The 23815-nt window shown below is 44.6% G+C and overlaps 8 protein-coding genes across 8 annotated transcripts in view; 4 read left to right on the forward strand and 4 right to left on the reverse strand.

Annotated features, from left to right (window-relative positions):
• LOC126562004 (motile sperm domain-containing protein 2-like) overlaps window positions 1-23815 on the forward strand; it is a 332954-nt gene that overhangs the window by 273764 nt on the left and 35375 nt on the right. The gene's annotated exons all lie outside the window — the stretch shown is intronic.
• Window positions 1-23815, reverse strand: part of LOC126561706 (transcription factor 25) — a 140948-nt gene that overhangs the window by 13974 nt on the left and 103159 nt on the right. The gene's annotated exons all lie outside the window — the stretch shown is intronic.
• The window catches only part of LOC126562725 (protein lifeguard 1-like), a 195583-nt gene that overhangs the window by 31 nt on the left and 171737 nt on the right, over window positions 1-23815 (reverse strand). The window lies entirely within an intron of this gene.
• On the reverse strand, window positions 536-8335 carry LOC126561258 (mucin-19). Its single transcript, XM_050217222.1, has 4 exons — window positions 8169-8335; window positions 1380-8100; window positions 1129-1287; window positions 536-1042 (listed from the first exon to the last, which is right to left on the reverse strand). Exons 1-4 carry the CDS (start codon window positions 8327-8329, stop codon window positions 536-538), a joined length of 7548 nt encoding a protein of 2515 aa, XP_050073179.1. The 5' UTR covers window positions 8330-8335.
• Window positions 9544-10738, forward strand: LOC126562611 (ubiquitin carboxyl-terminal hydrolase isozyme L5). Its single transcript, XM_050219161.1, has 3 exons — window positions 9544-9625; window positions 9713-9776; window positions 9849-10738. Exons 1-3 carry the CDS (start codon window positions 9550-9552, stop codon window positions 10675-10677), a joined length of 969 nt encoding a protein of 322 aa, XP_050075118.1. The 5' UTR covers window positions 9544-9549; the 3' UTR covers window positions 10678-10738.
• LOC126563093 (biogenesis of lysosome-related organelles complex 1 subunit 4) lies at window positions 11155-11781 on the forward strand. The gene is made up of 2 exons (XM_050219708.1): window positions 11155-11217; window positions 11287-11781. Exons 1-2 carry the CDS (start codon window positions 11155-11157, stop codon window positions 11779-11781), a joined length of 558 nt encoding a protein of 185 aa, XP_050075665.1.
• LOC126562043 (solute carrier family 35 member C2) lies at window positions 13100-16803 on the forward strand. Its single transcript, XM_050218454.1, has 5 exons — window positions 13100-13659; window positions 13771-13843; window positions 13912-14164; window positions 14239-14414; window positions 16237-16803. Exons 1-5 carry the CDS (start codon window positions 13100-13102, stop codon window positions 16738-16740), a joined length of 1566 nt encoding a protein of 521 aa, XP_050074411.1. The 3' UTR covers window positions 16741-16803.
• On the reverse strand, window positions 14621-15613 carry LOC126562894 (translin). Its single transcript, XM_050219493.1, has 4 exons — window positions 15525-15613; window positions 15133-15433; window positions 14971-15050; window positions 14621-14896 (listed from the first exon to the last, which is right to left on the reverse strand). Exons 1-4 carry the CDS (start codon window positions 15594-15596, stop codon window positions 14621-14623), a joined length of 729 nt encoding a protein of 242 aa, XP_050075450.1. The 5' UTR covers window positions 15597-15613.

The following is a 23815-nucleotide window of genomic DNA, read 5'->3' on the forward strand; positions in this document are numbered from 1 at the left end:
GGGAACCAAATGGACATACGCACAAGTACAAAAAAAAAAAGCATTAACCATTCGCGTCGTCATTGCAAGCTGGCCCACATATCTACATTGATTATTTCATTTCTATTTTGCCTCAGCAGATAATATCCCTACCATACGAGAGCGTACACAAACATCCAGAGAATATAGTAAAATGCTAATCGATTGTATGGACGTAAGGTAATAATACTGTCGCTCGTCGAAGAGAAACTGCAAAAAGGAAGTAGAAATTGATGTTAAATTTACACTGTAACTAATACTCTGGACTTGATGCTGCTAGATCTGCTTTCATATTGCCATATGTCCTTCATTGATGCTTGATATGCTTACAACGATGAGTCTCGAACGAAGGTCAACTTTACATAGGAAATAAATGAACAATTCTAAATATGGAAACCTTTATCTTTTGGTGACTTCTTGGGTGACATGTTCCATTCAGTGATTATACCGGAAATTGATTGGTATTTTACCAATGGGATTTTCGAAAGGGTTCCAAGGGCATTTGGCCCAATGAATCTTACTTCAACATTGTTGCCATCCCGGCAAACTTACTGTGACTCGGACCCTGATACGACGATGACGACTGAGAAGACGTTGACGCTAGATGGAGGGAAGACTTACCTCGTCCACTGCCACCACCACCACCGCCACCACCTCCTCCACCACCACCAACACTACTGCCGGCACTCGATTTCGATGATTTCTTGTTGGCGATACGATCCTGCAGCTTCTTCAGCAACTCCTCAATATCCTCGAGCGAGTAGGTGTACGCCAGTCGAACGTTTTTCGTCTGCAGCCCACCGTCAGCTAAATGCTTTACGGCGTGCTTTAGACAGTAGATGCGTTCCTCCTCATCGGTCGTCGTATTGTCAGCATCCTCATCATCATCATCGTCGCTAATGCTCACCTTTACCTTTACCAACGAAAGGTATAGATTGGCCCGGCATCGTTCGCACTCAAACTCGTCGAGCGATGCGCTCTTCTTTTTTGATTCGATTCGTTCCGATTTCGTTACGCCTTGTTCCTGTGAGGAGAGTAAAGAGGAAAAGAGCGATGAATTTGCCTGAAAAAGCGATAACCAAATAAATGTCTCGTGATTCGTTTCATTACCTTTAAAGTTTGTCGATGTTGTTTCTCCTTTTCGTATATATCGACGATCATCGGATACGCTTGTACGAGCGTATCGTGATTGCTGCGCTGATCGTTCGCGATAGCAAACAGCAGCTGCTCCACAGAGAACATGGTCGGTTCGCAGCTTTCCTGTATGTCCTGCAAAAAAACAAAATAGACAATTAATAGAAATTTACAAACTAAAATCTCAAACGTCACGTGGTTTGAAACTGAGTTAAAAAAAAAATTACCCGAAAATCTTCCTTCGCCGTGTCGAGCCAGCTGTTGGTCGCGAAGTACACACTCTCCGAAACCGCATACCCGGTGCACAAGCTCGACGTGTACGCGCGCGGAAATACCACCACAAACTGTCCCGGTTGCTGTTCGGTGCGGCACAGCGAAACACTCCGATCGGTCAGCATGTGCGGTGGTACCATCGCCGTGTCACACGGTAACCATATCGTTTTGTTCTGACAGTGCGTTGGCACCAGCACGGTTAGCGCCGAGCGGAAATTGGAATTCTGATCATCCGGCACACCGTACCAGATCTTATTCGCACCCGTATGCAGATACTCGATCCAGGGCAGTCCATGTGGATCACGGTACCAGCAGCATGCACTGAACAACATGCCTACGTGCAGCGTTGGAATTGTAATGCCCATAACGGGCCCAAGCGAACGTAGAATCGAACCACTGTTGTTCGTTAGCACTTTCAAATTCCATGGATGTTTTGCACACGACGAACCCTTCACCTTGGGACTGGGGAATCCATATCCGAATGCACTCGAATCAATCGATCCGGAGTGCACACACACGTGACTATCGCGTACCGCAACGTGGCGCCAATATTCCGCCTCAATTTCCGCCACCGAAGGTTCACTGTTTCGGAACCACAGGGACATGGTGTTGCGTGCGATTCGGAAGAATTGATTCAACGGCATACTGCGTCCCTTCACAATACACTCCATGGAGCATTCGTCTTCATCCTCATCTTCGTCCTCCTCCTCACCATCATCGTTCGAATCATCCTCATCCGAATCGCCACTGTTCCGGATCTCCGAGCCGACACCCTTGTCCGCGTTACGGCGTGCCTTTGCTTCCCGCTTGGCCCAATCCGCTTCCACCTCGTCGAAGAGCTTCTGCCGTTCGGCGGGCGAGAGTGTATCGTACGGCAGCAGATACTTGCAGTAGATATCGTCCAGCTTGGAGACACGATCGTGTGCCGCTTTCGGTATGCACATGTCCTCCGAGACGCGTGCCCACTTTTTCTTCTCGATCACCTCCTTCAGACCGCCGAGCTCCTGCACGGTGTGGTAGAGCCGGGGTAGATCCACTTCCATTCCTCCGATCACCGGGGGCGATTGAAGATTGATGCTCTGCGTCGCCAGATACTTCTTGATGGCGGCGTACTCTTTCGCGCTTGGTCCCCACCGGTGTAGCATCTTGTGGACGTATTGGTTGTACGCCATGAAGCGCATATCGTCCGCGATGCGACATTCCGGCTTGAAACTGGCCGGTGGAATGATGCGACAGATGCCGAATCGGGAAGCGATCGGTGCGATCCGCTCAATGTACTCCATCGGATCGTGGAACTCTTTTTCGGTTGGTTTGAAGATTGGGGCTTCCACCATCTGGGCCGGATCGTCTCGGCGCGGGAAAACGGTATTGTTATCCGGTTGGGGTGTAGCGATAGCTTCATTACTACCACCAGTGCCACCGCCTCCTGCACGACCTCCTCCTCCGGTTCCTCCTTTTGCGGCTGTTTTCCCAGTTGGTTTCGAGCGCTGAGATGAGAGCGAAGAATTGGACGCGATACGTGACAATCCGCGTGACATCGGTTCGACACTGGCTCCACGATCTTCTTGCGTTGGTGTGCGTGCAGTATCCGTTGAAGCTACCGGTTGTTCCGTTGTGGTAGCAATGGTGGATTTAAAGCGTGATTGTAACAATCCGATGGGAAGCAGCTTAGCTAGACCCTCTTTTCCCAGTGCGACAGCCGCTCCGCCCTGTGCCGTTAGACTTTTGACCAACTCCTGCACGTTCATCGAATCGGGCAGCGTGGTCGGATTCGAACCCATCTCAGCCTTCGTCACAAGCTTTGCATGCATTATGACACGCTGATTGGGACCGTCGGGACCTTCGGTGCCAAGCTTGACTGCTACACCTTGAATGAGTGAATCAGCCGCTTTTCCCGCTGAACCACCACTCCCACCACCACCACCACTACCACCAGATCCTCCACCTGTAGCACCGCCACCAGCACCTCCTCCAGTGGTCGGACCTTGCAGTGGAATGTAAAACGTTTGTCCACCAACACCAACGCCAGTACCAGAAGTATCCGGTTCCGTGTCGCTAGTTTCCTGCTTCACCAAATTCGCCGCCTCGTCCTTCTTCTCTACATTCTCCTTCTCGCCAACGGAATCGATCGGTTTGCTCTTCTCATCGGAATTCATTTTCGGAACAGCCACCACCGAGACGCCTGGCGCTGGTTTCTGGAATGCATTATTCCTCTCCTCTTCGCGCTTACTATTTCCTCCGCTGGCAGGTTCAATAGAAGACTCTCGCCGTCCTGCTACAGCACCTGTTGCAGCAGTTGTTGCTCCCCCGTGCTGCCTGCGGAACGGAACGGTCGCTACGGGCATAAAATCTTCCTCCTTATCGAACGAATATACGCTCGGTTCGTTGACAGGCGAAAAGGCGCCGAACTTGTTGCTTGCCTGAGTCGATGAGGACGACGCTCCTTGGACCGCAAGTTTCGTAGAGCCTGTCGAAACTTGCACGTGTTGCCCAGCCGCTTGTGAGCTTTGTGCCGAGGGAGATTGTTTGATAGAAAGGACTTCCTGTTTATAGACCGGTGTACGGCCAGTTGTATTCCGATAAATGGGCTTCCGTTCGCCTGATGTTGCTGTAGGGGTTGTAGCTGCAGTACGCGGAGTGGTGGACGTTACAGCAGGGGCCACCGCCGTTGTCGCTGTATCTGCTTTCGATTTTCGTTGCTCTTTTACTTCCCGCTGTTTGCTGCTGGTTGGTGTGGAACTAGCCGGAACTTCCTTATTCACCGGTTGCACTTCGGATTTCCCCACTGTATTACTGTCTTTCTCGTTGTTTGTTACGGGTTTTATCTCTTGCACCGAATGCGACACAATGTCCTTCTTGTCCACCGCTACTGTAGATGCTCCCCCTGGTGCATTCGTCCGTTCGGCAACAGTTGGCGTACTGAGTGGTGTCGACGTTGCAACTGCCGCCATCATTGCAGCCCACCCGGAACTGGCGACCGCTGTAGGTGGTTGTGTAGCAGTAGCAGTAGTAGTGGTGTTGCTGATCATTTGCTGAACAGAGGATGGCGCCGTCGAAATCGTCGCCGCCGCTGTCACCGCAACCGGTGGTGGCGGTGCTGGAGGTGTACGAGCACCCGGCTCAACCAACTCCAAATCATCGTCTTTCAGATCGTCCTCGATCGGTGACCAGGACGATTCGTAAATCCATTTCTGAATCTGCTCGTGCGTCATGTTAACCTTCGCTTTTCGGCGATCGCGTGGAGAAAGATTGCCCCCGAGCAATGATTCCGTTAGAACCGGTGGCCCCAGCGGTGGTTTGTGGACGGAACCACACTTCCCGAGCGTACACTTCGTATCAAGCGGACCGGAACTTTGCGCCAAACTGACGCTAGCAATGCCAAAGATTTTTTCCGATTCCTCCTTGCTTGGAAGCAAATTGCCGAGCAGCGAGGAATGGGCCGATGGTTTATCGCCGGACACATTCGGATCGGCGGTGGCGGCGGCGGCAGCTTTTTCGAATCCTTTTAAGAAATCGGTATCATCCAGCGGAAGAGTAAAATCGCCTTTCGGGACTGCACCGACACCACCGACCACTCCCGTTGTGGCGCTGGAACGGTTGAAAGGCATACTACTACTGGTGTCTGCCGGTTGCTGGGACACGTTTGCCGAAATTGTCCCGGCGGTCGACTTATTCAGCGGTAAATAAGACCCTCCACCATCGCCAGTGCCGGAGCTGGTTCCTAGAGTCGATTTTATGGCACGAGTAAATGGAGCCGCCGTTGACGTTGGACTACTTGCAACCTGCAGAAAGGTCGTCGGTATTACGGTCGGGATGTTTAGCATTTGCGGTATCTTGATCGGGCTTTCGGCCGGTTCGACCGTAGTTGACAGCTGCGTATTGTCCAGAGATTTGTTCAACAGCCGCGATACGTTGTTCTGGCCCTCGGAAGTGGTAGGACTTTTCAGATGATCCGACGAAAGGACCGGAGATTCGAGCGGACTGTTAAACGCACTGTTTGGGTTCATTTTTGTTGGAGTTTTCGTTGCTGCTAGACTCGGTACGTTCGATTCCATTGTGCCGTTTTGTTTGGCAATTGTGCCGGCTGTTGGGCACACAGTGGTGGCGATCGTCGTTGTCGTCGTTCCCTTTTTTGCCACCATTTCCTCACCTTTTGATGCCTTTTCTACAGAGTCCTTCTCGTTCTTCTCGGGTGATGATTGTTCCTCACGATCATTTGCGATGTTCGCTTTCTTCGCGTTAGTTCTACGACCACTTTGCGGTGTCGTTTTGGCAGCAACCGTTGCTTTCGCTTTTACCGGCTGTCGGCGTGCCGTTTGTTGCTGCTGCTGTGCCTGTTTGCGCTGAAACTTACTCGCCAACGGTTCTTCATCCGAATCGCTAAAGCTTTTTTCATTCACTTTTGTGCCGTCACCGCCAGTTTTGTTTTTCGCTTTGCTTCCCTTGCCGACTGCTGCTTGCTGCCGTGCCGCGTCTCGTGTCTTGCCCGCGTTCGCTTTCAGCTCGTTCTCCATCCGTTCCAACTTTCGTACGTTCGGCAGCTCGAGACTGTCCAGCGAGGATGCATCATCGTCCGATCTGTCGTCGTGATTAAGCTTGCGGCCGATCAGTTCCATGTACAACGTGGCCGCCTCCTTCGTTTTACGTGATGGGCGTGATGTACTGAGCGATTCGACCGGTGTTGAGGAGGCCGTTTTCGGTCTCTTTTCCTCCACCTCCGGCGATAGGGTGCTGTCCCGGGCAGTAGTGGTGACGGTATCCGGTGCAGGTGTTTCTCGTTTGCCTTTTCTCGCACTTGCCGCACTCGACTGTTTGCGATCCACACTCGATGGTTCCTCAACCTCTTTTGATTCATCCTCTTTCGGCGCATTGACCGAGACGGGTGGTTGTGATTCCTGGGTCGGTTCTTTCCTTTTGCGACCTCGCTGTAGCTGTGGTTTTGAGGGTTCCTCAACCTTCTTCGTTACCGCACTCATCTCACGCATCTCGGACTTTCGCGAACTAATGTCCGAACGTCGACTAACGACCGATTCCGATCGGCGAGTCTTTTTATCCGGCATTTCGTCCGGATCTTTCTCCTGCGTAGTTGCTACCGGTTCCGACTTGCGGCTTCTACCGGAGCGTGTTGTTTTGCCGAGTTCCACCGTATCCGAGGATCGTTTTTCTGGCACCGTAGTGCGCGATAATGGTTCATCATCGTCGGATGAAAAATCAACCCGCTCCTGCTGCGATTGCTGTTTTCGTTTGTCTTTCGCAGTTTTTGTCGTGTCCGATACGGTTGCTACCGGTGGAGGATTTCTCAGCGCGGACAGTCTTGTGGTCCGTTTTTCTTTCCCGTCCTGATCGGAAACACTCGTCGCAGGCTGATGCTGTTGTGTGGGTGAATTTTTCGCCGTTTCTTTGACTGATTTCTTTGACGAACTGCTGGCGCTTGTACCGCGCGTTCCACTCACTTTGGGCCCTTCTACCACTAGCGTATCCGGAGGGGAAGAACCTTTAGTCGGCTTGTTGTTGGGTGCTTTACTTTCGGCGTTTGTTTTCGTTGACGATTCTTTGCCGATCTCTTCGTGATTGTTTGCAGCCTGTTTGGAACAAGAATCACGCTTTGCATTGCGCGCAATCTTAGCCGGTGATCCTTTGGCACATTCGACGTGTGGCGGACTTGAGGCGTGAGATGCGGCTCCACTGCTTCGTAGACCACTTTTCCGCTTGCCAACTTCGATTGGCTCTTCGGTTAAAGGTTTTTTATTCCGTGGTACCTCTTCGCGTTCCGCTTTATCTTCATCGATCGGATCATCTTCCGAGCCGCTATCCGCATCCTCTTCGTCTTCATCTTCATATCCTTGTTGCTCATCTTGAACCGATTTGGAAGAGACAGCTGAAGAGCGAGTTGCTATTGCCACATTCACACGTCCGCTTTGCCGCTGACCCTGGGTCGTTGCTCTAAGCTTAGCCACTCGCTGATCGTGATACTTCTTGCGAAGTGCCTGCATCTTATCCTGGTTACGTTTCCGATCGGATCGTGTCTCAGCCGGTGCCGGATGTTGCTCGGCACGTTTGCGCACAGCAAACGGGATGTAAGTGGTAACGGGAGCAGCTGCCACAGAAGCTGGAGTGGTTGGTGTGGCCTGCTTTTCAGGCTGAACTTTCGGTTCCTGCAGCACGGGTTTAGTGGCATTGTCCTGCTTTAGTTCGGCAGCTTTCGTGGAGTTGGCACTAGGCGCAGTGGTTTTTGCTGGCAATTCCTTCGTCGACGTTGAAGACGCGGCTGTTTTCGATTGTTGTGATTTTAGCTTTGAACTGGACGAACCGCTTGGCGTGGAAGCATTTCTCCCACCGCTGCTGCTACCACTGTTGTCAGCGGTGGAGTTGGTTTTGTTGAAAAAATCCAACGCAGGTGGTAATACCGGCGTGCCACGGAAGCACAGGAAGGTAAGGAAATCTTCCGTGTTGGGTCGCATGTTGGGTAGCAGCTCCGGTACCTGAGCCGGATTAGCTTCCGAGCCGGTCCCACTACCGGGCACGGTCGGTGTTGTTCCATTGCCGGTTCCCGAGTGAGATGCTCGATTTGCTCCATCTTTCCCAGGTGTTGGAGGTGCCGAAGAGTAGCTAAGGTAAGACGAGGAAGCTGTACCCTGTCCCTGGGCAAATTTTCGCTGTGCGTGCACCTTCGGGCTGAAAATGGCAAAGGACAGCATGAACACTCTGAACTGACACAAACCTGAAAAAATAATTGCCCATACCGCTTCGGGATTTCCGGCGGTGAAAGATCGCGTTCTGCTGCTACGGTAGTGATGGGACCGTTAGCTCCACTGCTACCGGGAGATGGATTGGTGCTACCGCCACCGGCTTGTGCAATGGCGGACACTTTACGCCGGCGTTTACCTTCCTTCGAAACAACCATCCTTGGTCCGTCTTTGCAAATCTACAGTCTGACCGGTATTGATGCTGCTACTGCTTCTGTGCTTACCAGCAATCCGAAAAGCTGGTACAGTGGTACCAGCTCGCGCCTTAGCTGTCCAAAGCAAAGCGCGACCGGATTGATGCTAATGTTGCCGTTTTGCGGCATGTATGCGTCACTCTAAAGATATCACCGAACACTTTTCTTTTCACAAAGCACTCATATATACCATCGACCTCGCCGCCTGCAACCATTGGCCCAACTTTATCCAATAAAGAAACAGTGGGGAGAAGAAAAAAATCAACACCAACAACCAACGCCAGACCAACGCATCAACGCTCCGCCTGCTGCGGTACGGTGTTGCGTGCGGGTTCGTTTTTCATCGCCGCTCCCTTCGCAGACAGACACGCACACACAGTTCCACTACGGCTTTCGCACAACCCACTACCTTGCGACGGTCCTAATTATCACGGAAAATGCGATTATCACGATACGGAGGAAAATTTTGCGATCAAAGGTATTATTAGCAATTGTCTAGAACTCGGAAGAGAGGAAGCATCACAAAAGTGATATCCGAAAGGGGAAATTTGCTATTCATTTGGCAAGCGAAGCTAGGTACCGTTTACACTGCCGATTCTGGTACGCGAGACTGCGGGTGCGAAAATGCTTTCCTTGTCGGACGCACTGTGTTTGCGAGAAAACTGCGCTACCAGCCGGAAAATTAGTTCGTTGTCTCGGATGCGTCTCGTGTCGTTTTTACGAGGGCATCACAGGTACCTGTACGCCTAGCAGCAATTCCCAACGCGCATCATTTTGACACTTGACACCTAGCTGTCAGGGATGCTGTCTCCATCCGGGTTGCCAAGCATGTGTAAAATAATATTGTTTTAATATTATTTTATGAAAAATGATCATTACAATGCAAAACTGGATTGATTTGATGATAAGGGAGTCAAATATGAATCAATTGAATTCAAATTGGGTAAGGTGTGAACAAATATGATAAAATAGAAGTTTGTCATGTCCTAATTTGACCATCGTGACTCCTGCTGTGATCTTGTGTGCGTTTGGAATAGAATGTGTCAAAAAATGGCAAATCAGATTGCGTAGCAAAAGCGTCCTGTAATTTTAATTTGCAACCTCGAATAGTACAGGCGGCCAGGTCTCGATCGCATCAGTTACGCATAACTCTGAGCAGTAATATACTACTAGAACTAGTACCAATGGCAGACAGCGCAGGAGAATGGTGTTTGATAGAAAGTGATCCCGGAGTATTCACAGAACTCATTAAAGAATTTGGTAAGTTCGGCACCTTGTTCGGAGAAGTAACAATTGTCCAGTAAAGGCTCGTTTATAGTAGTAACACAATATTGCTACACATTTCAGGAGTTGATGGTGTTCAGGTAGAAGAACTGTGGAGTTTGGATGAAGACAGCTTTAAAGATCTAGAGTAAGTGTGTCCCACGAGTTCCCCTTTTCCAACTGGTTTAACGAGCATTTCTTTGCATCTTCTCGTTTGCAGGCCAGTGCACGGACTGGTGTTTCTGTTCAAGTGGGTAAAGGATGATGAACCGGCCGGATCCATCGTACAGGACAGTCGGTTGGAGAAAATCTTTTTCGCCAAGCAGGTGATCAACAATGCTTGCGCTACACAAGCCATCCTAAGTATTCTGCTAAACGCGTCCCATTCGGACATTAGTCTTGGTGCTACGCTGACCGATTTTAAAGAGTTTGCCTGTACCTTTGACGCGTACAATAAGGGTCTCGCGCTTAGCAATGCCAGCCAGATCCGAACCGTGCACAATTCGTTTGCCCGGCAGACGCTTTTCGAGCTGGACAACAAGAGTTCTGGCAAGGAAGATGTGTTCCATTTCGTCGGTTACGTGCCAGTGGATGGGCGGCTGTATGAACTGGATGGGCTGAAGGAGGGTCCGATTGATCACGGAGCCGTTGGTCCCGGACAAGATTGGCTGAAGGTGGTGCGTCCGATTATCGAGAAGCGCATGCTAAAGTACAACAAAGGGGAAATCCACTTTAATCTGATGGCGATCGTGTCCGACCGGCAGCTTATTTATCAGCGGCAGATCGATGAGCTGCTGAATTCCGATGAAAGCGAGATGGAAACGGACGCGAAGCAGGATAAAATCAATCATCTGAAAATGCTGATCGATGATGAGGCGGCCAAGCGCAAGCAATACAAGACGGAGAACATTCGCCGCAAGCACAACTATCTGCCATTTATTGTGGAGTTGCTTAAGGCGCTGGCGGAGAATGGGCAGTTGATGCCGCTGTACGAAAAGGCAAAGCAACGCGCCCTGCAGCGAGAGGAAGCAAAGTCGAAGCAATCATAAAATGGTTCCTTCTTTCTTCATGCATTTTCATTTTCGTAATAAACTTTTTCTACAACGGTTATCGCAGCTTGTGCACTTGTGGTCCTTCTCCATTTGCTGGGATGTTATTGAGATAGCAAAATGTTTTATGAACGCATTAATTATTCCTTACTCATAAGAAATCATACGAAGCAGATCGTTTTGTAGCGCTGACCAAATTAGCCGGCAACCTACCTTCCCCCACCGGCGATTGAGGTAAACAAGCAAAAGTCAACCCATGGTTGTAAACCCAAATGAAATGTCATGTAGATAAATAGAAAAAATAAACATCTGCGTAAACAAAACACATCATATCAAAACAGCGAACCACGATACGGAGAATTTGCGACTCACTGGAAAGCGATCAGTTTGAAATAAAACTCTAAAAAGTTATGATTCTATAGAGATCCCCAATTCAACAGCATTCAACAGACATTACACCAGCATCAAGTGCTAGAGATGGCAGAAGAATTGGCACACGATTACTCTGGCTACTTCAAAGCGTCCAATCTGGATCAGGAGGTATGACTTCTTTCAGCTCGATTTCATGTCGTAACCCTTTCAATGCTCGACCCATTTTGTTTTTTACAGCTAAAACCCATCACAGTGGGGATCGATCGGATGATGTTGCGACTAGAAGAGTTTGAAAATCTGCTTGAGCTCGTAAAAGCCGAATCAGGTGTTGCACTTACCCAGAACGTACCAAAACTTTTGGCGCTACATCCCGAGCTGGACCTGCTATGCGATCGTATTGATAAGCTAGAACAGTTCGTCCAGATGGTAGGTCGGAATCTGGATGCGGTTGAGAAGCAGGTGCAGATTGCGGAGGAAGAGCTAGACATTCCGGACAAAACGATAAACGTGCTGTTGAAATCGTTGAACATTTTTGGCAAACCGAAACCCACCGAACGGCAAACGAACCGGAACGCGAACGGGATGTATGAGCCGGTGCCGGTGTTCAAGACTGAACAGTACTTTCGACCAAATGGTGCGGAACAATTAAATGTAACCGCCGATAGGTTAAGCGAAGAGGAGCAACCGCCATCCTCCTGTGAAGACTGTGATACTGGAACGCCGGAAAAGTGAATCATCTGGGTAGATGATTCGCAAGAAAAGTGGAACTTTTAAAATAACGCTATTAAGACAATGTAACGCAATAAGCTCATAAAATCGTTATACGATCAAGTTCTTTACAGAAGAAACTACTGACCAATGATTTACACTACTTTCGAAAACCAACTTTCGGATCTTTGATTTCAAAATATCAAATCCCGGATCCCGTAAAGTCCTTTTAATCCCGCATGCTGTTGTCTGATAAGTAAATTTGTGTATGCAATAAAACTTTGTGCGGTAGCATTTTTGAATAGAAGCTTTAGGACGGACCTTGTCGAGTTACTTTCAGTTCATTTATTTTCTTTTGCCACAGAATTTCTACAAAATGTAGAAGAAAAAAGCAAATAGCAAAAACTCATTCGTAGTGAATTGAATTCGGCGAGCGTTTGATGCAGTCCCCCTGCTATTTTGGAGAATGGTTTGACAGTTTGTCAGACGTCAGCAGTCTGCTGGAGCTTTTTTGCTTTGCTTCTAGTGCGCGTTGGCCAGCTGGGGTGGGAAAATCGCTTCATCCACGCACAACCAAAACATTCCCGTGTGCAAAGCAACACACAACTTGTTTTTTAAATCGATAGCTACAATGTAATTGCTCCAGCATAGAAGGATCAAAAAGTGTGTGCGTGTTTATGGGTGGAAATAGGCATTCCATTTGCAACGACAACGGATTTTGGCCATAATTGTGCTGTCAGTAGATTTTTTTTAAACGGGCTTAGCTAATGCGAACTGCAGCGGTGGCACGACGGTGGCGCACCAGATGGGTAATTAGTATTACGGGGTGCGGTACATGAAATTCCCGCGATAAGACGCCTCCCGGCTGCGATAAGGTTGTTGAATGAGATTAAACTAAATTGACGGTAAGTTGGTGACGGCGCGGACCGGTTGCTGCACTGCTATTCGTGGTTTTGTGTCCTCTTCCGGTATGACGAATGAGACGATTTTGCTTGGCGAAGGCTAACATATGGTGTGGAATATTGTCCTTCAGATTGACCGCGAGGAAAACTGGTTGAGAAACGTGGCAGGTTTTGATTTCGTACCGTTCCGGGATATGCTAACCGAGAGTTTACCCTTTTTTCGTTTCCATAGGAACGTTCAAACAGGCAGGAAACACGCACAGTATTCGAACGCCACAAGCACGACAAGTTTGCTGTGATAGCTACCTAAGCACTTAATATCATTAATATAACCTAGTAAAAGATACAGAGCCAATTATTAACCACGTTGTTGGTCAGTTTTGAACGGGTCAGCAACCTCCAACAACTGTATAATTCCACTAGTAGAGACAAGAAGCACCATGGTCAACATCAAGTATGAACGAGTAAAGCAAACGATCGATCAGGAAGGTATCCCGGAGGAAGAAATTGAGCTTGAAACAAACCGGCGAGGAAGTTCCGAACATCGGCAACAGGATGCCTTGCAGTACCACCAAAGTAACAATCATCACTCCAGCTACGGACACCGCCCGAGTCAGTACATCGTCGCAACGGCACCCGGTGGCAGTAAGCCCTACGGCGATGGTGATGTACGCACCAAAACGAAAAGCGGATTCACCAACCGGATCGTCCTAACCCTCGTGCTGATCGTATGCTACTTTTCACTTTCGATCGGACTTACCTTCTATCAGCGGCATCTGTTGCAACACTTTAAGCTACCACTGTTTGTGGTACTGTACCATTTGGTGATTAAACTGATGCTGTCGGCCGTCGTCCGGGCTGTGTTGCGGTGCGTAACGCGGAAACCACGCATCCTGCTCGATTGGCGAACGTCCGTGCGGAAAATTCTGCCCACTGGGTTGGCCAGCGGGATCGATATTAGCTTCTCCAACTGGGGTCTTGAGCTGGTGAAAATATCACTGTAAGTGGATGGTTTTTTAACCTTCGTTTCAATGACCTTCCTTACACTGGTATATTTGCATTTTTACAAGCAATGGTTACTATAGATGAATCATGCTTTATGCTTCTTTAGGTACACTATGACCAAATCGACAACCATCGTCTTCATATTGATATTTGCCATACTGCTGAAGCTTGAGAAGAAGGTAAGTTCATTCACTTGCGACACACAAACCCTGGCCTATTAGTAAATCGGTCCATTTTTTCATTACAGAGTTGGTCTCTGGCGGCGATCGTCGTTATGATCTCGGGCGGTCTCTTCATGTTCACGTACAAGTCGACCCAGTTTGATGCGCTCGGATTCTCCTTCCTGCTGTTTGCATCCCTCTCGAGCGGTATCCGCTGGACGTTTGCTCAACTCATCATGCAAAAGTCGAAGCTCGGTCTGCACAATCCGATCGATATGATATTTCACATGCAACCGTGGATGATACTGTCTGTACTGCCGTTTACGATTGGATTTGAAGGTGCGTCCGCTTTTCGGCAGGGATTTTATTTTCCCCCCCTTCTTCTCATCTACGAACCGTTCCCCCATTCACAGGACGTAAGCTAGTGGAAGGGTTCCAGATGGTACAGCAGCTGCCATCGAGCATTGTGGTCGATATGTGGTTAAAAATTTCTATCGGTGCGTTCATCGCGTTCGCCATGGAGGTGAGCGAATTTATGGTGCTCACCAACACCTCTAGTCTTACGCTGTCGGTAGCGGGCATATTTAAGGTAAGTTTTGCTGTGCTTCGTTGTACCTATACCGTACAAAATATTCTTTTATTTCAAATGCCGCGCTTTGTACTTGCTAACAAAAAGTTAAACTCTGGAATATGGTTGTGTGCCGCGTTTAGTGTGCACACCCGGGGAAAAAAAGATGTAAATTATTGTTGAAAATCGTTGTGTTACATTCAGGGAGGCATGAAAAATGTGCCCGCTTATGTTTGTTTCGCTTCCTCTACGGACGACGGTTCGGCGGAAGCAGCCGATGGTGCCACAGCTGCCGTTTCGGTACGCAATCCTCTGATGCTTATGTCGTACACGATTTCCTCAATCTTCTTCACGTCGTACTTGAGCGCATCGAAGCGCTTACGAAGTCCATCATTCTTGAGATTCAACAGCCGGAAGCCTGAGTTGAGGTCGGCAACAAACTTTGAGATCATGAGCGGCCGTTCGTAGTCACCCAAAATGACGGAGTTGACGGCATAGCGGCTCTGATAGAAGATTTACATTAGATTAATGTGTCTCCAGTCGAGTAAAGCCCTTTAGCTAGATTCGGGATACTTACCAGCTCCGAAGCGAGTTGTAGAATGCCCACTAGGTAATCCTCAATATCGAGATGGAATCCTTGCTTTTGGTCAATAGTTACTGAAAAGCAGAATGTAGAGAAAATGCCGATAAGCTACAAAATAAGCGTGGCAAATAAAAAAAAACTGCACTTAACACTTACGTCCAAGAATTTCGGCCGCCGTTTCTCGATTAACGAGAAATCCTTTCTCGAGATAAATCGTGAGTGCGATTAGAAACACGATACGCTGCGTCATGTAGTGCCAATGGTCGTGATACCGGTAGTACTGTCCGGCCGGTATGAGTGCCGCCAGCTTCCCATAGTTTTCGCGGCAGGTATCGAATATAGTGCGTGCTTTAGCACAGGCCTCCGGTACTCCGGTCATACTGCTGTGTATAATTTGCAGCACGATGGCCGCTTCCTTCGCTGCCTGATCAATGTCGCGAACGATGTCACGTATTTCCTGGAACGAGAAGGGAAGCCGGAAACGGTAGCATTGTTTACACATGCAGCAAAAACCGCTCACCAGATTTGTCTGTTTCGTGTGCACTTACCGTACGCAACTCTTGCTCCTTTACAAGATAATCGTTGAAGCTGTCGAATATGTTTTTAACGTTATTCTGCATTGTGGCGGATGGTACTTGCTGGTTTATGCGGAATTGTTTATGCGGCACCGAAAAAGACCGTTCTCGTTCGTGGTGTTTTTGTGTATGCCGGGAAAGCGTTGTTATTTTGACAGGCCAAGAAGCGACCAAGGTAATTAGAGCAGAGGTTGCCATATGCTGTGAGTGCGTCACAAAAACAGTGCAACATATATGGGTGAATAACTTTTTAATTTTTGCAATAGCTTTTTTATAACAATTGTTCTCACAAACGGTCAAAATCGTATATACCCGTTATACAAAGTTACCTTTCCTATTGTCCTAATTTTAAATAAATTTTGAATCGATTTTTTCAAACTTCTATTTGAGTAACATTTAGTTGGCTAATAATATTTTACCATTTTTATTGTAAAACTGTTCAAAAGTCTTTGTCAATTTCTTAAGTGTCCTGTTGTCCCTGAGGCTGGTATCCGGGATCCGAATTGAATTTATTTTTAATTCACTTTTTGAACTGATGACCAGAGCCTGGCCTGTGCCGTTTGCCAAGCACGGGTTTAAATGACGTTTTAAAAACGAGCGGTCTATTGACTGAAAGCAAATTATAATAATTTCAAAATGTAACATGAAGCTCCTCTCTAATTAAAATCTTACTGTGTACTTAAAGGAAATTTGTCAACTGGTACTTGCTGTCGAGCTGAACGACGAGCATCTCAGCACCGTAAACGTGCTTGGGTTGGTCATGTGTCTGGGCGGCATCTGTTGCCACGTGGTCCACAAATTCCTAACGTACCGCGACGAATCGTCCAAATCTTCGTTATCGTCGCTGGATAAGTCTGCCGGTGGCTACATCGAGGATCACGACGATGAGGACGACGATATGCACCAGTCCGGTGCGTTGGGCAGCAGTAAAAATGGTGTACTAAAGTTCGGTAACGGTGGCACCAGTAGTGGCGGTGGTGGTATCGGCGGAGTAGGCACTGGCGGTAGTGCTGGAGCTCGATACAAAGGTGGCCAGTACAGGCCGCTGCTAGTCAATGATACGCGCGATGCGGACGATTCGGACCATCTGGTGGTGGAAAACCGGAACTACCTGTCGGACGATAGTGAGCAGGAGGAAAATGGTACGCAGGACGTACTGTTCGACATACTTAAACGCCGCGAGCGATAGTCATTCCAGGCGGTCAAGGGTGTGCTCCCTTTTCTCGACCCTTTACGTTAAACAGGCCACAGATAGGATTACAGCACCCTCCGGTGGGTGTGGAGGTAGAGTTGTTGAGAGTTGTATTGTTTGTTTGTTTTTAATTCGTTGTTATTCATCACTAAGTTAATATTATTCTGTCCACGAGCTAATGTGCTGCTGGTGGTAGCGCACGGATCTGAGCACAGCCCAGTGGTCCAGTTGCGGAGCAGCGGCCATTACTGTTCCTAGCAGATATTATTCCAGTCACTTTGCATTGCCGAAATGTACATATACTTAATTTGTGTTTTTTTAAGCTAATGCATTTCGCAACTTTTTTTAAAGTATGCGCCTTTTCTATGCCATTTACAAAATTAAAGTGTATAGAAAGCAGATTTTAAACACCTTTTATTCAATGCTTGTGGGGCACCGTAGAAAGCATTTACAAAAGAAGCGATGAATTGTATGTGATGTTTTGTTTTTAACATTAGGCAAACATTATCCTAGCAAAAAAACAGTGTAGTAGTGTAAGATTTTGCGTTAGATCAAAATGGTTTACAGAACGACTGAAGCTTATTGCGCGTACAGTAACTTAATACATAGTTTGTAAACTACTGCTTATCCTTGTCGTACCTAATCTGATTTTACACTATCTTAGCAAAACACCACCCTTAACCCAGTTTAGTCGATACAACTACTTCCATTTCTCCTTCGCTCAATTTTGCCCTAAAATTAACGGGGTTAAATTGATCAACAGAAAAGAATAATCCCGCCGGGTTTGTTGTTGTTTAGATAAAGTTATATTTTTACCGCATACAATTATACACCACTTACCTCCTGTATGACCATATTCGAAACAAAACAACGTGAATAGATCATGTAGAGCCGATTGAAAGATTGTAATCGATACGATCCTCTAGTAGTAGGAATTTTTAATCTGAAGAGTTTTATTGTTTTTTCTGTTTTTTTTTAACTACAAATTATAGGATAAATCATTGATGTGACAGAGCAAACGGATTTAGCACATGTTTTTTTTTTAGATTATTAGCCTATTGCGTGGCAATTTACTGTAACGCTGGAAATGTAATTAAAATTTGAAAGCAGAAAGAAATGACTGCGTAGTACATTACAAGCATTCCCCGCGATACACGCCATACTCGATACTTGTTTTTACAATTTGATTGTAATATTGGTACAAAACAATTCCATGTATTTTAGTTTCCATACTACATTGATTTCACGGAAAAAATTTTTTTTTACAAACAAACCATTTTGAGCTAGAAGCAATCAGTCGATAGCGTTTATTCGGGGAATATCTGAGACCTACATCCAAAAAACAAACTATCGTAGGCAAGATCTCAAAACAAAAAGATCTGCAGAAGATGGGATCAATAGAAAATAAAAGTACTACGAAACTTGCTTTTAACACGAAACAACCCTAACAGAGAGCTAATATTTTGAGCGTACGAATATGTTTAGTATTTACTGCACCCACCAACAGGCTGAGAGAGCAAAAAATGCCACGTAAATAAGCTAAAAATCTAAAAACAAAACAAAAACAAATCATCTTATATCCTTGTGTGTGTGTGAGTGTGTATGTACACCGTTGTGACCAGAAGCAAGAAGATACAAAACATGGAAAACTAAAATAAAAAAAGAAGAAAATAATCAAACACAACACACCAAAGAAAATATCAATGAAGAAAGAAACACACCGACACAACGGAAAAGAAAACGCAAAGTGAACAATATACATTGTATATATTTTTTCTCATACTTTTATTGCATCCGATTCCGATCCAATTGTTCGGAACTTGATTCATATTTTTTAAACGTTTCTTTCTGCATTTCTTTTGTTCACTTTTGGTTTTTGCATAACACACAATCGGATTGGTTTCATTGTTTTTTTTTTGTTTGCTTTTTATAATATTATTTCCTTACTTGGCTTTATATACCTATGTACGTTGTTTTCTCTTACACCCTTAGCTCATGTTTTTGCTGACTTACGTTTACGTGTCACGAAGGGTTGTGTGTGTTTTCTTCCCTTTTCCTTCGTTTTGATGATATTCATTAAGCCTTTTCCAGTGTTTATTTTGTTTTGGGCATTCGTTTTCTTTTTTTTGTACCGTTTCTACACATGTATGTTTTACTTTTCTTTCACATTCCTTCAATTTGATGCTCTTACCAATCTGAACTTTTTGGTTTTTTTGCTTCTTCTGTTTGTCTATCTCATAAGTGATTGTGGATTTCGGGTGACATTAACAATTTTCGCTTTCTTGCTGCTCTTTTTTCTTTTGTTTATGGCGCTCGATAAACATATACTGACACACGCACACACACACTCATTCCCGGTGATATATCCTACCATGGTAACAGATATCCCATTCTTCATCTTCAGTTTTACACTTAGCACTTTTCATTCTCACACACTTTAACTAGTTTTCGATTTTATTTGCTTTTTGTTTTTGCTCTTGTTGCTTGCTTTTGCTTTTTTCTCTATTTTACTCGCTTTCGCTTTCCATTTTTAATGGCTTTTCTTCTCACTTTTCTTCCTGTCACATTGCTTCTTCTTTTAGTAAGTTCACTGTGTCACCCTCCCCCCCCCCCCCCCTTTTTCTTACCTACGCCATACGTGTGTGCGCGTGTGTGCATCTCTACGCTTATGCTACAACATTTATCTGGGCATTTGCATGCAACGTTGGGACCACCCGACACCGATTAGTCACAGAGGGACAGAATATGACAGAGACACCCCGGACCGGAGTTTATTGTGGTTTGTGTGATTTTTGTCTGTTTCTCTCAAAGTTGGGGAACTATTTCTTTGAAATGTTTTTTTTTTCCATTCACAGAGCCCCGCTACTAGACTGTAACACTTAATTAGGTAGTAACATTGTCGCTAGCCATGGGACAGCAAAAGGGGATTTTTTTCTTTGTGTCGTGTAGTGTTCCATTGCAAGTCTCTTCCTTTGCTTGAGCTTTCGAGTTGCCGTTAAATTAAAGTTTGATGAAAATTTCGCGTCAATTTTGCTTGTCTAATTTAATTGGCAAATGAAAAGAATTTCTATAATAAAACATAAGAAGGACAGCCGCCATATGCGATTATCATTTAAGCCAGACCGGCTGGCATGATGTTTGGCTGGTCCTCATCATTTGTAACTTGTAAATTGAAAACAGAAAAACGGAAATCACAATCGAATGTACAAAATAGAAATTTTTTTTCTCATTAGAAAACTATTTTCAAAAATCTCTGATTTGTTTCTAATTTTTTGTTTGTTCTGCCTGCATATGTGTGGGTGTGTGTGTGTTGCTTATTTTTCAGTCAGTTGTTTTTAGTTGTTTCTAAATTACTTGAATTTGAATTCACTAACTTCTCTCATACTGCTCCTCTTTCATTTGCTGCATATTTCTTCTCCCAAAAGTTATGTCTGTTTTTCTCTTACTTCTTGCTTGTGTCTCTCATCTAAGGGTTGTGTGGCTGAACGGAAAGACGTATGATACATCTAATTTAACACAGTTTTATTTGCTGCAGGTCTGCATCGGGCGAGTCGCTCAAAAAATGTGACTCTGGCTTTATTTCCTGTTTAATATTTGTTGTTTTTATTCGTATTCGTTTTACTCTGTTGAACTAATTTTTGTTTAGCGCTATATTCGAATGCATTAACACATGGGGGGATGGAAATTCGTTTTCCATTTTTTTTTCTATCGTAAATTACATAAAACACACACACACACACACACCAGACAAGGGCTACAGTTTGCTACAGTAGTTTTGTGATTTGATTAGTTTCTCTCGCTCGCTCTCTTTTATGTTTTATTTTTGCTATTTCGCTCCGGTAATGTTTTCTTACATTATTAACGTTTTTATCTCTTACCGCAAACACTTTTTTCTTTTTGTTTCGTATTTGATTTCTTTCTTATTCTTTGATATTTTTTTCATTTTTTTTTTCATGTTGCTGATCGTACCTAGTTGATAGTTTAGATAATGTGTTGTTGAGCTATACGGCGTCTTTTGTGTGTAACTAAAATAATATTTGAGAAGCTATAATAAAATAGCACAGAAATAGAGAAATAGCACAGAAAGAAAAGTTGACGATTGATAGTCAGAAAGACTAAAATGTTTTTAGTGAAATTATCTTTTCGCATTTCTTATGCAACACCAGCTTTGTCAACTTTTGTAATATGTTTTGATTTTCTTTACGAGAGTCTTGTTTCTCTCCACTGTTTTGCAGTGTGGAAAAAAAGATCAAAATAACAAAATTATAATTTTCCTCAAAAATAAAACTAAATATGTGAAAATAAATTATTGTTTCTCTATGCAACAATTTTGTAAAGTTTATCAGTCGTTAGGATAGATGGATTTGATCGTCCTCTACCTTGGACACTACCTGCCAGAAGTAGTAATAGCTTACCGAGCTTACGAGTAAATTGAGCTACACGGTTTTGTATGTACAGTACGGTAGAGTAGAGTTGTATAGAATAGTGAAGAATTGGTCCATAGAGTGTGTGTGTGTATGTGTTTGTGTGTTATTTTCATTGTGGTCGGAGTTTTAGTAGGTAAACATTACTTCAGAGCTGCACGAAACGAAACGTTAAGAATTACAAATAACATTTTATTACATCTGTAAGATAGCGTAGAAAAAAGTATGACAAATTCAACAGTTTATACAAGAATATTAATCCAAAGATAGGGTATTGACTACAAGAAGGAAACCCAAAAAGGGAGAAAAGATAAGGAAACAACAAAAGAAAAGAAAAGTGGAAAAAATTACCGTACAATAGGACCCGAGTGCAGAAGAAACGAAAACAACGAACAACGAACAAGCTAAGCCAATGTTCGTTTTTCACCATCATTCACAGCAATGCATTGTCTTCTATGTGAGACATGTTTTTGTTTCTTTAATCGTAATATTTTTTTGTGTTTCTCATTTGTTTCTTTAAATGGACTTTGGACCGTTTCATTTCCAATTTCATTCTTCATTGTTTGGTTTTTCTTTATTTTTGCACACTTACATTAATCACTAATGTCACGTGTTCGCGCCTTTAGCCTAGGAAGTAGAAGTAGTGGTACAAGTAGTAAAAGTTCTGTGTGTGTGTGTGTGTGTGTGTGTCTCTGTGTGTTTGTTTGGGTTCGGTTTTTCCAAATATTTTACCAGAAAGATAACAATAAACCGCGTCACAATAGTGTGAGCACCGCTCGCAATCTTGCATGTGTGTGTTTTATGTCTGAGCGTGTTTAGCAGAATAATTCTAGAAAAAATGAGCTTTTTTACTCATGTATATGCCCCCCCCCCCACACACACACACACACACACGTTCTTTTACTGTTTGTTTTCGATTCTAGGTTTTGTTTTGCTAATTTCCGGACTTTACTTTTGATTCTTTTTGTTCGGGTTTTTGTGTGTTTGTTTTTTCTCTATATTTACTTTGCTTATGTATTACCATTTATGCGTTTTTCCTGTTTTTTTTTTTTGCTTTTTCATTTACCACATCTCGCGTTTGTTTATCTTCTATATCTTCCGGGGTGTTTGTGTAAAGTTTGTGTGAGGAAATTGTTCGGGAGAAACATCGAGGCTAGAGGAGACGGTTGTTATTGGAGTATGTAATGTATCGTTCTTGTTTGGTTTCATTTGTATTTTATCTTTCTGCTTCAGCTTTGTGTAACTGTTTCGAACATCTCTGGTCTTTTCTTTATTGATTTTTCTGTTTTCTTTTCTTTTTTGTTTGTTGCTGATCTGTTGTTGTTGGTTCTTCTCTCAATGTTAACCACTTTTTGTTAACGTTTTGGTTGTCTATTTTGCTTTCGTACCTTGCCTGTCTCGACTGCTTTCTATTTTGCTCTCGTTTGATTTATTTATACTTCTTTATGAAAATGTTTCCTAATAACGGCTTCTTTCAATTGTTTCGGTATTTCCTTCACAATTTTCCAAAACCAAAAAACGGACAGTGTGTTTACAGTTTCAGGGGGGAGGAAAGGCGAATTGTTGCTCTTAGAAAAGGCGCTCTAAAGGGGTTACGCTCAAGTTACAAATTGGACCGAAATTGGGGCTACAAATGGGCGCAAATTAGCCACCGATCGATGCCAGACCGATCGGAGAAGCCCCAATATTTAAGAAGAGTCGAAAAATACATCTAAAAACTGCTACGAGGACGCAGGTGTAGTAGTAATAGTAGTGGTTAGTGGTGGTTAGTGGTGGTAGTATTGATGGAAGAGGTGATGCGTTTTCTACAGCTTTAAACGCTCCATTACTATTATTATACGTTTTATTACACCTTTCTTCTGTTAAGTTACGCTTACTGTTTGCTCCACTTTGGTTGTGTATGGGTTTTGTTTTACTATTTGTTTTAATCTGTTTTTACTTTTGCTGTCTATGGTTTCACATTTACGCTACCCGTGCCCGAGCCACGCAATATTTTACACTGACTAAATATTGATATAAATATGTAGAAGTGTGTTGGTCAAACATACACTGTCTTGTTGGGACATATGGGGTAAAGAAAGAAAGAGAAATTCTTACTTGGATGTGATATTTTTGCATTGATACCTTTTGCGAATAAAAGAAAAACAGAAAACGCTTTGAAAAAAGGAGGCAAAAGAAGGCAAACACATTAACACACACGCACAAAAACAAGATAACAAGATCTTGCATTAACTTATGACCTCATCTTAGCAAAAATAACAATAAAATAAATAACACTTTTTGCTTTGCTTTTGTTTTTACCAATCATTCGAATTTGTTTCTGCTATTTTCCTAATTTATGCATACTTGTTATTGTAGTGGTACTATAAGTTTTGCTTTATGGCTTGTTGTTTTATGTCTGCATGTGTCTATTTGCGCGTTATCACTTACTTATAAGTGTATGAGTGTGTGTCACATTTAAACTGATGCTAGATTTTCCTGTTAGTATGTCCTAAGCAAAAGGAGCTTTCCCTTTCCTTCTACTCTAGTTTTATTTCTTTTCTATGTTTTTCTGTGTTTGCTACAAAACACTGTTGTTCTTGTGGTTGAATCTTGATGTGTGTGCTTGTTTTTTGTTTGTTTACTTGTTTTGTTGGAAGAGTTTTTTC

Source organism: Anopheles maculipalpis, chromosome 3RL (assembly GCF_943734695.1).
Source record: "Anopheles maculipalpis chromosome 3RL, idAnoMacuDA_375_x, whole genome shotgun sequence".
NCBI classification, from domain to species: Eukaryota; Metazoa; Arthropoda; class Insecta; order Diptera; family Culicidae; genus Anopheles; species Anopheles maculipalpis.

What these genes read in the sequence shown, in the direction of transcription:
- LOC126561258 (XM_050217222.1), bottom strand. Translation starts at nt 8,329, where the DNA reads ATGGTTGTTTCGAAGGAAGGTAAACGCCGGCGTAAAGTGTCCGCCATT. An exon ending in CCGCCGGAAATCCCGAAGCG is followed by an intron (nt 8,101 to 8,168) that starts GTATGGGCAATT and finishes TGCCATTTTCAG; the next exon opens with CCCGAAGGTGCACGCACAGC. An exon ending in CGGCGAAGGAAGATTTTCGG is followed by an intron (nt 1,288 to 1,379) that starts GTAATTTTTTTT and finishes GTTTTTTTGCAG; the next exon opens with GACATACAGGAAAGCTGCGA.
- LOC126562611 (XM_050219161.1), top strand. Translation starts at nt 9,550, where the DNA reads ATGGCAGACAGCGCAGGAGAATGGTGTTTGATAGAAAGTGATCCCGGA. An exon ending in AGAACTCATTAAAGAATTTG is followed by an intron (nt 9,626 to 9,712) that starts GTAAGTTCGGCA and finishes TACACATTTCAG; the next exon opens with GAGTTGATGGTGTTCAGGTA. An exon ending in GACAGCTTTAAAGATCTAGA is followed by an intron (nt 9,777 to 9,848) that starts GTAAGTGTGTCC and finishes TCTCGTTTGCAG; the next exon opens with GCCAGTGCACGGACTGGTGT.
- LOC126563093 (XM_050219708.1), top strand. Translation starts at nt 11,155, where the DNA reads ATGGCAGAAGAATTGGCACACGATTACTCTGGCTACTTCAAAGCGTCC. An exon ending in CGTCCAATCTGGATCAGGAG is followed by an intron (nt 11,218 to 11,286) that starts GTATGACTTCTT and finishes TGTTTTTTACAG; the next exon opens with CTAAAACCCATCACAGTGGG.
- LOC126562043 (XM_050218454.1), top strand. Translation starts at nt 13,100, where the DNA reads ATGGTCAACATCAAGTATGAACGAGTAAAGCAAACGATCGATCAGGAA. An exon ending in GTTTACGATTGGATTTGAAG is followed by an intron (nt 14,165 to 14,238) that starts GTGCGTCCGCTT and finishes CCCCATTCACAG; the next exon opens with GACGTAAGCTAGTGGAAGGG. An exon ending in CGGTAGCGGGCATATTTAAG is followed by an intron (nt 14,415 to 16,236) that starts GTAAGTTTTGCT and finishes GTGTACTTAAAG; the next exon opens with GAAATTTGTCAACTGGTACT.
- LOC126562894 (XM_050219493.1), bottom strand. Translation starts at nt 15,596, where the DNA reads ATGCAGAATAACGTTAAAAACATATTCGACAGCTTCAACGATTATCTT. An exon ending in GGCGGCCGAAATTCTTGGAC is followed by an intron (nt 15,051 to 15,132) that starts GTAAGTGTTAAG and finishes TCTGCTTTTCAG; the next exon opens with TAACTATTGACCAAAAGCAA. An exon ending in TACAACTCGCTTCGGAGCTG is followed by an intron (nt 14,897 to 14,970) that starts GTAAGTATCCCG and finishes ATCTTCTATCAG; the next exon opens with AGCCGCTATGCCGTCAACTC.